General features: G+C 33.9%; 1 protein-coding gene across 1 annotated transcript; it reads left to right on the forward strand.

The window, feature by feature from the left end:
- The first annotated feature begins 7,886 nt into the window (after nt 1–7,886).
- Nucleotides 7,887–9,586, forward strand: LOC107483335 (stilbene synthase 3). Its single transcript, XM_016103959.3, has 2 exons — nt 7,887–8,170; nt 8,513–9,586. Exons 1-2 carry the CDS (start codon nt 7,993–7,995, stop codon nt 9,502–9,504), a joined length of 1,170 nt encoding a protein of 389 aa, XP_015959445.1. The 5' UTR covers nt 7,887–7,992; the 3' UTR covers nt 9,505–9,586.
- The last annotated feature ends 3,378 nt before the right edge of the window (nt 9,587–12,964 follow it).

The raw sequence follows: 12,964 nt of genomic DNA on the forward strand, positions 1-12,964 counted from the left end.
TATGGTAACAGCTTCCACATATATAATACATAATAATAGAGGAAAGCCGAAGGCAATCCTAGAACTTCCTCCAGATAATTTCAAAGCTTATAAACAAGCTAAACCATATGTGGTGACTGACTAAAGATTCTTCAGTCTAACTAACACTTCCCTTTCCAATTCCTTCAAACCTCCCAACCACCAGCAGAAGTATAATGTAGCAAACACAGTTATATCAAACAAGAAATATACAAATAGGAACAATTAAGGCATTTAGACAATTAGCAAGTAATATGCAGTCAAATAGGCAATCTCAAATAATTCATATAGTATGCATATGATGAATGCCTGTCCCTAGTGTCTGATGATATCATCTGTCAGTTATAGAGCCAACTCGACAAGTCCTAGCAGTTAACCATTGGACTGTCCCTCTGTCGTGTCTCCCCAACTTGAGTCATACTCAAAGTAAACTTGATCATAATCATGATCCATATCCATCACTCTCACTGGTGAATATTTATCCATCACCATCACTGGTGAATATTTATCCATCACCATCACTGGTGAAATATAGCCAAGCGACGCACACGCGTCAACCACGCGTACGCGTGGGTACTCTCGTGCTCCAGGCACAAAACTGGCACAGTTATGGCACAACTCTCTGGAAAATGGCTAGGCATTGGGTGCAGCACAATTGGCGCGCCCGCGCACGCATGAATGGCATTTTCTAGAAGAACGGCGCGTACGCGCCAGGTGCGCCCACGCGCAGGGGGTCATTCTGCTAAAAATTTCTAAGTTAAAAGCTGCAGAATTCACAGATTTAAACCCCAATCTTCCGACGGAGATAACTTCCTCATTTTAAATCGTTTTTCACCCGTTCTTCAAACGGCATGGACATCCCGGATCCAATTTCATTTATAAACAGATTTGGCACAAAACAGAGATCCGTAGTCCAAGTTATGTCCCGTCAAAGTATGCCCAAAAACCATATTTTTCATACAAAACCACAAAGTGCCATTTTCAAAACAAGCCATTTTCAACTCTTTTCAAAATCAATCAAAACATGCCAATTTCATCCCTTTTCTTTGATATCAATCAAAATATATCAAATTCAACCTCAAGCCTCCTCAACTCACACATTAACACATTACCACAATTTATCAAAATCACTATCTCATTATTTTAACCCACTTCACCCAAGTGGCTCAAACTCAAACATATTGACATATCATATACTCTTCCTCATGCCAATTCTCAACAACACCAATTTCAATAAATCATTATTGTACACAATCAACATCATACTCACCATCAACATGGTTCAACCCACAATTCAATCATAACCAATCATCAAGCATATATCACAACATGCATATTTCTCATACATTATACCACCAAGGCATCAATAATCATCATCACATATATGACCACATCATATACATCAACCATTCAACAATATCAACAATTCAATGCCTATCTTAGGCCTCTAGCCTAAGTATTTCCTACCACATTACATATTAGATACGGGAAACCGAAACCATACCTTAGCCGATTTCCCAAGCTCAACCGGAGCACTTCCAAATCACTTATCCACAAGCTCTCAAGGCCTCAACACCTCCAAGAACAGATTTTTCACCACGAAACCCTCTCCAAACTTTTCAAAATCACCAATCAAGCTCCAATATTCACATATACACAACCTAAGCCACAATCATCATACCCATACACAACATCTCAATACCCAAACATCATAGAACAACAAATTACACTAGGGTTGAGAATCTTACCACACCCAAGGTCCAAGGAGACAAGATTAACCTTCTCCTTCAAGAGAGTTGGGTCCTATAACATCAAAGAGCCCAAAATCTCAACATTTTTGCTCATAAAACTCGAAAACAAGGCTGGAATTTTGAAGATCAAAACGTGGCTTACCTCAAGATTAATTGTATGGGTTTTGTAGAGCTCTTCGTGGTGAACGCGTGGTCGCAAACGGAGCGGCAATCGGAGCTCTAGATCAAAAGTTATGGTGGTTTGAAGATCAAGTGAGAGAAAGAACTTGAGAGAGTGTTCTTCCCTCCATGGCCTCCATTTTCAGCATGTGAGTGTGTTTAGTGAGGAGAGAGAATGCTGAAAACTAGGGTTTTGGTTTAGTTATGTTGGGCCAAGGGCCCACTTTGGGTCCGATTGGCCCGGTTTGGCCCGTTCGGTCCAATCTTGGTCCGATTTCTATAAAATTGGTACCGAAATTCTCGTCTCAATCTCCTCTATCATATTAAGCCATAAAAATTCATATTTTTGGCTTTCTAGAATAAATTCTCATTTATAGGTTAATTAGCCGTTAATTAACCGGGTTTTACAACATGACACTGAGGAATATATCAACGTTGACAGAGGAAGAATAAGACGTCGGCAGTGAGCAAGGCCACTCTCGTTATCACCATCGTAGAACTCAAGATTGAATGTGACATTATACTCGACGTTGATTCTTGCGTCGACACCGCCATGCCCGCTGAGCTCGACCAGGTCCGCGCCGAAGCTCACTAGCTCGCCTCTTTCTACGAGGAATTCAGGTCGTGTCGGTTAAATTCAGTGTGTCTCTCTCCCCCTCTTTTAAAGAAATCAATCGTGGTGTGGAAATTGGTTTGGAACTAGAGCTAGATTAGAAAACAGGGTGGTGGAAGGCAGAGAGAGGAGAAAATTTATTTGGGAAATTAGAATTTGTATAATTTTAAATTAATTAAAAGTGCCAAAAAATATTTTACTATGCCATGTCATCTGTTCTGGTAGCTACTTTAGCATTTTTAGTTAACAGAAACTAGAACAGTTAACTTCTGGTCATTTTTGTCGAATTTTAAAATTATTCAAAAAAAATTTTGTCAATAACATCTTTCAGGATATTTTTTGTCAACATCTGATTTTTTCGGATACCAAAATATACCAAAATAGTAATTAACACTAAAGACAAGGTTTATAACGAATGCATCAAGGTAAATGTTTATACCCCCTTTGAGTTAAATATGCTTATTCTTATAATTATTGACGAATTTTATTATCTATGTAGCAAATTTTCCACTTTGATGAAGATAGTGAAGGAACTATCAAGAAAAATATTTTGAAAAGTATGGGGAAGTCTTGGAAGGAAGCAAGGCTGAGGATGTACGATGCTTTTTACGAGCCAACATTTATAACTAAAGAAAATATTGAGCAATCAAGAAAAATATTTTGAAAAGTAATGGGGAAGTCTTGGAAGGAAGCAAGGCTGAAGATGTACGATGCTTTTTACGAGCCAAAATTTATAACTAAAGAAAATATTGAGCAACGTCTGCCAGGAAGTGATCGAGAGTGTTGGAGATGATTCCTTAACTATCGCGCCGAAGCTGAGACAAAGGTAATCTAGTAACTCATTGGTACACAACATTACAATTTATTTAGCATTGAGTCTTTTTAAATCAGTTTCTAATTGCCCTTTGTCTCTGGTGGACCAAGAGGAGAAGTACAGGAAAAACGTGATTAATTGATTAAAGCCACTATATACCCATAATGGTGGTTCGAAAAGCTTTGCACGGCGGATGGAAGAAGAGGTACTTTACTTTTTTATTCACTCACCTTAAACTATTTCTATGATTTAGTTCACTTGATTGTGTGGAATTTGGTGATGGTATAAACTTTGTTGATACAGTCGGAAGAATAAGGGAGAAGAGTCGGTAGAGGAGAGTTATGGATCAAAGTGCACAAAAAAAAGATGGCTCCTATATCAATGATGAAGCAAGAGTAATTGGTGTAAGTACTACTTTTTATAATTGAGCGATAAAATTATGATCTCTATTTTGGTTGTTTTATGTAAATAACTTTTGAGACCAATTTTTTCATTCATATTTGTGTGTTGTTTTACTGTGATGAAAGTGATACTGTTAATCATCCTGTTTGGCATGTTCTTGACACAAGATGGACCCATGATCCAAATGATTGTATTTGCTAATTTGTGTCTGTAGGAAAGAATTGAGGAGATTGAGCAACAGGATGAGTCTTTTAGAGTGTTATCTCAAAATGATTCCATTGCTCAGGTTTTCAAAAAAGAAAAACCTGGTAGAATACGTGGTGTGGGTGTCGGACCGACTCTTAATAAACTCTTTGGTCCAGGTTCACGTGCACCAGTCAACAGAATCCAAGTAGAGGAGACCTAGAGGAAGCTGCTAGAACTACAGGCAGAGTTGGAATGCGAGAAGTTGAAGAGGAAGGCGATGGAGAGTGCTCTAATTTATCTGTACCAACGGCAGGGTGAGGAGCTCCCACTAGACATCGCTGCATGGATGAGTTCCGTGGAATGATAGAGTGAAGAATAATGTATTAGGATTGGAATTATTTTGGTTTAAAGCAAATTTTTTTTTGAATTAGACTATGTAACTCTTTGTAGAAGATTTGTTTTCTTCGTACTTTCATGAATATATTATTTTATTTTGCAGATAATTTTTTTTCTTTTTGATACAAGTTTGGATTCTAAGGTTGAAATTATTAACTCTTAAAATAATAAAAAATAAAAAACGCCAAAAAAATAGTTCTATAATATTTTAAAAAAAATTGTACGATTTATTTAGAAAAACCCAAATTTTTTTTCTTTATTTAGCGGCGGTTTTAAACTGCCGAAGAGTGTGCATAATCTGATCGGTATTATGGCGGTTTACAACCGCCGGTAGCTGTGTCGAAAACCTTACTTCCGTTTCGGGGCGATTTCAGAATTGCTGCAAAAAAGGCGTCCACTCGAAAACAACTAAGAAAATAGCGGCGATTTTAGAACCGCCGGTAAACATGACAAAAATTGTGTCGCTCGCATTTGGCGGCGGATTTTTGCACGATGGCCGCGATATATTGATTTAGTGGCGGTTATAGCGGCGGTTGCTAAAAACTGCCACCAAACCTAGTGCCGGTGCAAATATCCTTGGCGGTCTGATGAGCCGTCGGTCATTGATTTCGCAGCGGTTTAAAACCACCGCTAATAAAAAAAAACCGTCGCCATTTCGCGCCTCCCTTGTAGTGAATAGATAATAAATAAATAAATAATTTTTTGTAAAATTTTTTTTTCAAACATGACATGTAATATTAGAATTTAGATCATTAATATAAATTAATATTTTGTATACTATAAATGATATGACAATTTTATAGAAAACTTAAAATTTATGTGTGTTCACGTATTATACACTATTTTAGTTCTTTTTATGTACTTTAATAAATATATAATAGATTAATGTGCAAGTTAGGAGGTGTTCCAAATTTCTTTTATTTTTCTTTTCCATGATTTTTGTTTAAATCCAATAAAAATATCCATGAGCTACATATTCAATTTTCATTTATATTTCCGTGGCTCATCAAATACCAAAAGAAAATTTACTAGCCTAATCTTTCCGTTAGCTCCCCCAAATTGCCAACTAGCTGCTATAAAAAATGGCTTTGCACAATGAGAGAAACAAATGCTTCTGCTAGCAATGACATTTTTTTGGTTCAAGGTATTATAGGTCAAAGGATCTCTCTACACTCCTCTTTTATTGAGTGTACTGCATGATCTTGTCAGTCAATCATGGCCATTAGAATTCTTTAATATAAATTTTTACGCCACCAATAAAGTGGTCTGATATATGTAAAAATTTTCCTAATATTTAACAATTATGAATAAAACCCCGCAGTCTCACGAAATTGCCTATTTTAACTTCATATTCATTATCATTTGCTATTATTTTTGCATCGGTTTTACTAAGTAGACAATGATTTTTATTAACAATGTGAACAATGGGCTCTACAATTGGTCTAATAGAGTAAAAAAACACTCCACCCTTACCATAATATTAAGATAACCATCTGTATATATAGTGAATTGAACATTCAGCTATTGTTAATTGTACATGAATAAACCGAATTAAAAAGAATAACCATCCAATTAAGAATCAACATAACCATCTGCATACTTATTAAATTGAACATCTGACATGGAACCCCTGGTTGAACCTCTGAGCATTCTTTATGTTTGCGTTAGCGCTTTCATCCATTGGCCATCCAATCTCTCCTATTAGGATTGGTACGGGGTCGAAGCCATTCTTTTCAAGAGTTGAAACTAGTATGTCAAAGTTTGCATCAAAGGCATTAGTGTATGTTATTGACCCATCTACCATGCATACGGGGCAGAGCCATCAAAAAATGCAAACTCTTTTGGAAAGTTTGAGTCAACAACCATGCTTAGAAATGCATGTATGAAAATGTAGCGAAGGACAATTTGTACATGAACGGAGCCTGTTCGGATGTTGGCGTAGACGTAAGTAGCGTCGACTGCGGTTAGGCAGCAATGACTAGCATTCTGATCAGCGATGGTCTGGCAAGAGTGAGAAACAAGCGGCGGCTAGTTGCAGAATGCAGTTCACACATGCAGCACGTCCAGTAAAAAAGTAGAAGTGATCAATTGTGTAATTGCTCCGCGTTCATAAAATCCTTTTTTGTTAATTTAAAATTTAATATTATTAGAAATTAATTAATTATCTAATTAAATATTTTAATTTTAATTTCTCTTTTTAACTTTATTGTTCATTGTTCACTCGTCTCTTTTTAACTTCTTTCGAAATCACACACTACTTGCCTTAGAGAAGCAACCTTCTATCCTTTTTATATAGGAGATTAGTGTATAAACAGGTATAATACTAATTCAAAGTTTTATTTATTAAATATATAATATTAATAAAAATGAAACCAGTTAAAATAAAAAAAGTTTCTAAATTAACTAAGAGATCTTGAATACTTCAAATATTAAAAAAAAAAACATGTTTTTAATAGGTATAGTGATATAGATGGTAAAAATTTATATACAAATTAAACTTCAATCCCTGATATATACATTGGTGGTAGGTAAGCTTCGGTTACGGATTCAGTACAGTAACTATACTGTTAAATTAAGGAAAAGTATATAGTACCAACATATTATCTGTCAATTTCTGCTAACTCTTATTTATATTTATGTTTTATGGAAGTGTGTTCGTAGATGTGTCTAATAATTAATATATTTTAAATACATATATAAAGAGACACATCCAGAAAATATATCTATAAAGACATTTCTATTAAACATAGTTATAAAAAAGACATTTTTATTAGACATATCTACGAACATATTTCCATGAAACACAATTATAAATAAGAGTTGGTAGAAGTTGGCAGATACGCTGTTGGTAACGTAGCGGAACCGTTAAATTAAAACAAGTATTATTGCATATAGTCTTTCCATGACTGACTAGTAATAAAAATTCTAGTAGTATAAGATAATTAATATAGTCAATTGTATTATTGTTTGATTTGTTCAAGCAAGACTACTAATTAATTAAGACCAAACTCCTCCATTGTCATCCACCAAACTCTTCACACACCCAGTCAAATACACCGTCTTTGAATATTGAAATTTATATAAAAATAATGAGATTTCTTAATTATTAATTAACATAATATAATTTAAGTACCACTAGTTAATAAGTAACACACTAACACGCAAACATTTTTAATTCGAAGAGATTTAATTTCAACATGACATGGATATAATGGTAATAATAAGCACGTGAGCCCAGCTAGCTACCGCACATATTCGATCATATTCTACCAAACACAAAATATAAATACATACATACATCACTATAAAAAAATATGCCACCAATCTGAGTCGCCATCCAAAAATACCATGAATTAAATAACACTAACACTACACATATATGTACCGTACCATGATACATACACCATCAATCAAAGTCAGTAAAGCAATAAAACAAACAAGAAGTCAGAGAACATCGTTTGAGCACGCTTTTTCTATGTATGTTCCATTTCGTCCATTCAATGCCACATATGCCCCTACTCTCATGCATATAAATATCCCCCTTCCCCCTGCCTAAGTCTTCACCAAAATCCCAAAGAACATAGCTAATAAGCTTTGCTATCCCAAACAACATAGCCAAGCTTTGCTATTCCATAAAACACAGCTAAGAAAAGATGGTGTCTGCGAGTGACATCCGCAAAGTTCAAAGAGCAGAAGGCCCTGCAACTGTATTAGCGATTGGCACAGCAAATCCACCAAACTGTGTTGATCAGAGCACATATGCAGATTACTATTTTAGAGTAACTAATAGCGAGCACATGACCGACCTCAAGAAGAAATTTCAGCGCATTTGTATGTAGTTTTATTAAATATTTTAGTTTTGTTTTATTTTAAATATTTATAAAAAAAATTCGTCATTTTACATTTATATTAATTAATACGTAATAGTTAACGTATTATACGATATATCATATTTACTGCTTAATATTAATAATAATAATAACTATTTAACGATAAAATTATTTTTATAATTATAAGTTTGGATAAACTATTAAAATAGCCTCCAAAGATTCAAATGACTAAAAACATAACTCAAAAATTTACAAATGTGACAAAAATATTAAAAATGGTGATAAACAATTTTTATATTTGACAAATAACTTGATGGATGTGAATTACATATTATTATTTCAGGTGAGAGAACACAGATCAAGAACAGATATATGTATTTAACGGAAGAAATACTGAAGGAGAATCCTAACATGTGCGCATACAAAGCACCGTCCTTGGATGCAAGAGAAGACATGATGATCAGGGAAGTACCAAGGGTTGGAAAAGAGGCTGCAACTAAGGCAATCAAGGAATGGGGTCAGCCAATGTCTAAAATCACACATTTGATCTTCTGCACCACCAGCGGCGTTGCATTGCCTGGCGTTGATTATGAACTCATCGTACTCTTAGGGCTTGACCCAAGCGTCAAGAGGTACATGATGTACCACCAAGGCTGCTTTGCTGGCGGCACTGTCCTTCGTTTGGCTAAGGACTTGGCTGAAAACAACAAGGATGCTCGTGTGCTTATTGTTTGTTCTGAAAATACTTCAATCACCTTTCGTGGTCCTAGTGAGACAGACATGGATAGTCTTGTAGGGCAAGCATTGTTTGCTGATGGAGCTGCTGCAATTATCATTGGTTCTGATCCTATTCCAGATGTTGAGAATCCTCTCTTTGAGATTGTTTCAACTGATCAACAACTTGTCCCTAACAGCCATGGAGCCATCGGTGGTCTCCTTCGTGAAGTTGGACTTACATTCTATCTTAACAAGAGTGTTCCGGATATTATTTCACAAAACATCAATGATGCACTCAATAAAGCTTTTGATCCACTAGGTATATCTGATTATAACTCAATATTTTGGATTGCACACCCTGGTGGACGTGCAATTTTGGACCAAGTTGAAGAGAAGGTGAACTTGAAACCAGAGAAGATGAAAGCCACCAGAGATGTGCTTAGCAATTATGGTAACATGTCCAGTGCGTGTGTGTTCTTCATTATGGATTTGATGAGAAAGAAGTCACTTGAATCAGGACTTAAAACCACTGGAGAAGGACTTGATTGGGGTGTACTTTTTGGGTTTGGTCCTGGTCTCACTATTGAAACTGTTGTTCTCCGCAGCGTGGCCATATAATGCAGTTTATTATATTTCTCTGCATATATGTGATTGGTGTTACCATCTAATAATATAGAAAAGTGTTATTTTCTCTTGTTTAGTTAATTGTTTAAAGGCATTGTACAATTAAATGTATCCCCTGGCCTGGGATCGGCAAAAATCATCAGTTTATTATATATGTTTATTTGAGAATGCTAAAAAACGTTTATGTTTTTTGATTGATATGTTAATAAAATATTATTAATTAAGTTTATTAGGAAAAGAGTTATTAGATAAATGTTGTTATACTTGGTAAATAAAAAAAGAGTTTATTGTGGAGGAATAGAAGGATTTTTGGTTGGTGTTCTTTTTTTGTAATTATCTAAATATTTGGATGAAAAAAAATAATAGAAGGATTTTTCTTTTTTAGAACAAGAAAGAAATTGTAAAAAACATTGTCAACAATTCACTTTGGAGCTACAAAGATAGTGGAGTGGAGTATATCAGTTTACAAACAACAGACCCTCAGTGTCATATGACTGCAATTAAATAAATCATCTTAATTTTCAAACAATTAAATCATATAAACTCTCAGTGCCATATCTGTTCACAGTTGAATAAACCATTCAAATTTATAGAATTTAATACACAATAACAGTATAACACAATGATTCAAGTACTTTAATCTATAAGCATTCGTGTACAAATAATTTTTACTTTAAAAATAAAATTAAATTACCTATAATACCTGAGTTGAAGCACGAAGACGATGGAGACGAAGGAGGGTTGGTTGACTCTGACAAATTCTGTGGTTTCTGATCTTTGTGGGGAAGAAGATGAATGAGAGAGATCCTTCATGTTCAAGGAGGGCAATGCAGGAACCAGATCGGTTCCAAGTTCTGGGAGGTCGTGTGCGAGGAGCACAGCATAGATCCAACTGGTAGGTACATTGGAAACACCAATCTGCAGTTGGAGCGCGTCAATGTGTACTACAACGAGGTAGAGCCGGTCAGAGAGGAGAGGGAGAGCCAGAGTTTGAGAGTATGAGTGAGAGTTTGAGACTGAAAGGAGAGTCCAGAGTCCAAAGAGCGAGAGTCTGAAAGAGGTGAGGAGCGCCGTAAGGTAACATTAGGGATTTAGAGTCTGAAATAACATTAGCTATTTATATGATGTGCGGATCTGCGGATCGGATCCGCGGGTATCACTCCCAAATCCGCGATCCGATCCTTCCACAGTGCGAATCGGATCTGATCCGATCCGATGACTCTGCAGATCGGATAATATCCGTGAAATTCGGATCGGATGCGGATAATTACAGCGGGTATGCGGATATTATCCGATCCATGGGCAGTCCTAAGTAAATTTTTAGTTGTTGATGACAATACTAACGATGACAATGTGAAATAGTTTGTGTTCTTGTGTTTTTTATGTTTTGTTCTGTTTGTTTCTATCGCTTCATTTTATTGTGTTAAATTGTCTTTTTAAAAAAAGAAAAGAAAGAGTTTGTTATGGTTGTTATGCATGGTTAGTTGATAGTCTTGGTAGAGTCTTGATTAACTGAGTTATGTATAAATAGTCCTCTGATCCAAGTGTCTCTTAGACTTGTAATTCACACTTATTTTTTACTCATAATTCAGTTTCTCATTCATTCATTTCTTCACAACCATACTATACTACATTTTCTCTGTTATATTCAAGGATTGTTCCAAGTTTAATAAATTATTGTAAAAATTTTAAGAGTTTTTTCATTTAAATAAAGAATACATTAATTTTCAATTTTGTATAAAAATATGAAAATTTATGTTTTTTAGGTATTTATTAGTTAATTTTGTAAGTAGAACAATTTTGTTGACAGATGCTACAAAAATAGAGGGAAAAAACCTTTTTTTACTAACACTGAGTGAAACAATGATAAATCAATTATATTGAACAATTCTTACTCTTAATAGTTTTTTCCCCTTAATTTCGTAATATGTGTCTGCAAAATTACTTTGTCTACAAATTTGACTAATAATATATAGAAATATGAATTAATGAATTTTTTATTTAAATAAAAAATCCAATTTTAGGCACACTATTAATCAAGAAATATGTGATAACAAAGCAATAAAAACAAAACATTGACCAAAAAATCCGATAAAAGAAAGAAAAAGGTTAATAAAATAATGTTAAATGTGATATATATATATAAAAATACTATTCATACACTAAAATCAACCATTAAAATCAGCCGCCAATATATATGTGTATAAATATATGTGTAATTTAATTTATTTTCAACATGTATTTGTATTCTAGCATGTATTTTATATTGGTGGCTGATTTTGGTGTACAAGTAGCATAGTCCCTAGAGGAGTGTTAACAGACCAGAATATTTTGTAATTTGTAGCCATCAATTAGCCGTCATTAGTATTTTTAATGGTGTTAAATTACATCTAATGGTGTGAAATTACTCACTTTTCTTTCGCTGGTTAAGTGCTGACCATATTTTAATAAAAATGATGGCTCATATATATATGCAATCATATATGTCACATGTCATTCTCTCCTCGTAATTGAAATTAAATTTTTTTTCTCCAAAAATAAAGAGTTTTCTCCTCCTCTTTTTTCTCTCTTATTCTATCTCTCTTATATATCATTATGAATGACTAATCACAAATTTGACAATCAAAAGGTGTAACACGACATTCTCTAATTGTAATTAAAATTAAACTAAAATTAAAATATTAAAATTAAAATTGAAATATAACTATATTATTATTATTATAGTAATTTAACAACCAAAATGTATCACATAACACTCTAATTAAAATTGAGATGAAATATATTTTTTTCAAAATTAATACACTCTCTTTTTCTATACTCTATTTACCTCTCTCTCCTTCTCTATTTATCTCTACTTTTTCCACCTCTATCTATAACTTATAATTTATATTACTAATTTAACAAACCAAAATGTGACACGAGATATTCTTTCATTTCAACTAAAATAAAACTTTTTTTTCTAAAATTAACAAATTTTTTCTCTCTTTCTTTTTTTTTATTTTATCTTTTTCTCTCTTTTTTTCTCTTATTTTCTATCTCTATTTACCTTTCTGTTTTACAAAAAAATTAATAAAATAATATAATTAAAATAAATTCATAAAATTACTACTACTACAACAACAAAGACTTGTCCCACTAAGTAGGGTCAGCTACATGAATCAAACGACGCCATTGAACTCTATCATGTATCATGTCTATAGAATTAGGGATGTCAATGGGGCAGGACGGGGAAATGTAAAAGTATATACATTAAATTCTTTTAAGTTTTAGATAAAGAATGTTAAAATTAATTATTAGTAAAAAGCTAAATTCTTTCGCATGAAACTAATAACTAAGAAGTTTATTATTTGATTTTTTTTCTATGGAGACTGTGGTCTTCTTAGTTGACAGCGACTTTTATTCTTATGATATTTTTGTAAAAGTAATTTGAATCTATAATATTTTTTTGCACCAT

This window comes from Arachis duranensis, chromosome 4 (genome assembly GCF_000817695.3).
Source record: "Arachis duranensis cultivar V14167 chromosome 4, aradu.V14167.gnm2.J7QH, whole genome shotgun sequence".
NCBI classification, from domain to species: Eukaryota; Viridiplantae; Streptophyta; class Magnoliopsida; order Fabales; family Fabaceae; genus Arachis; species Arachis duranensis.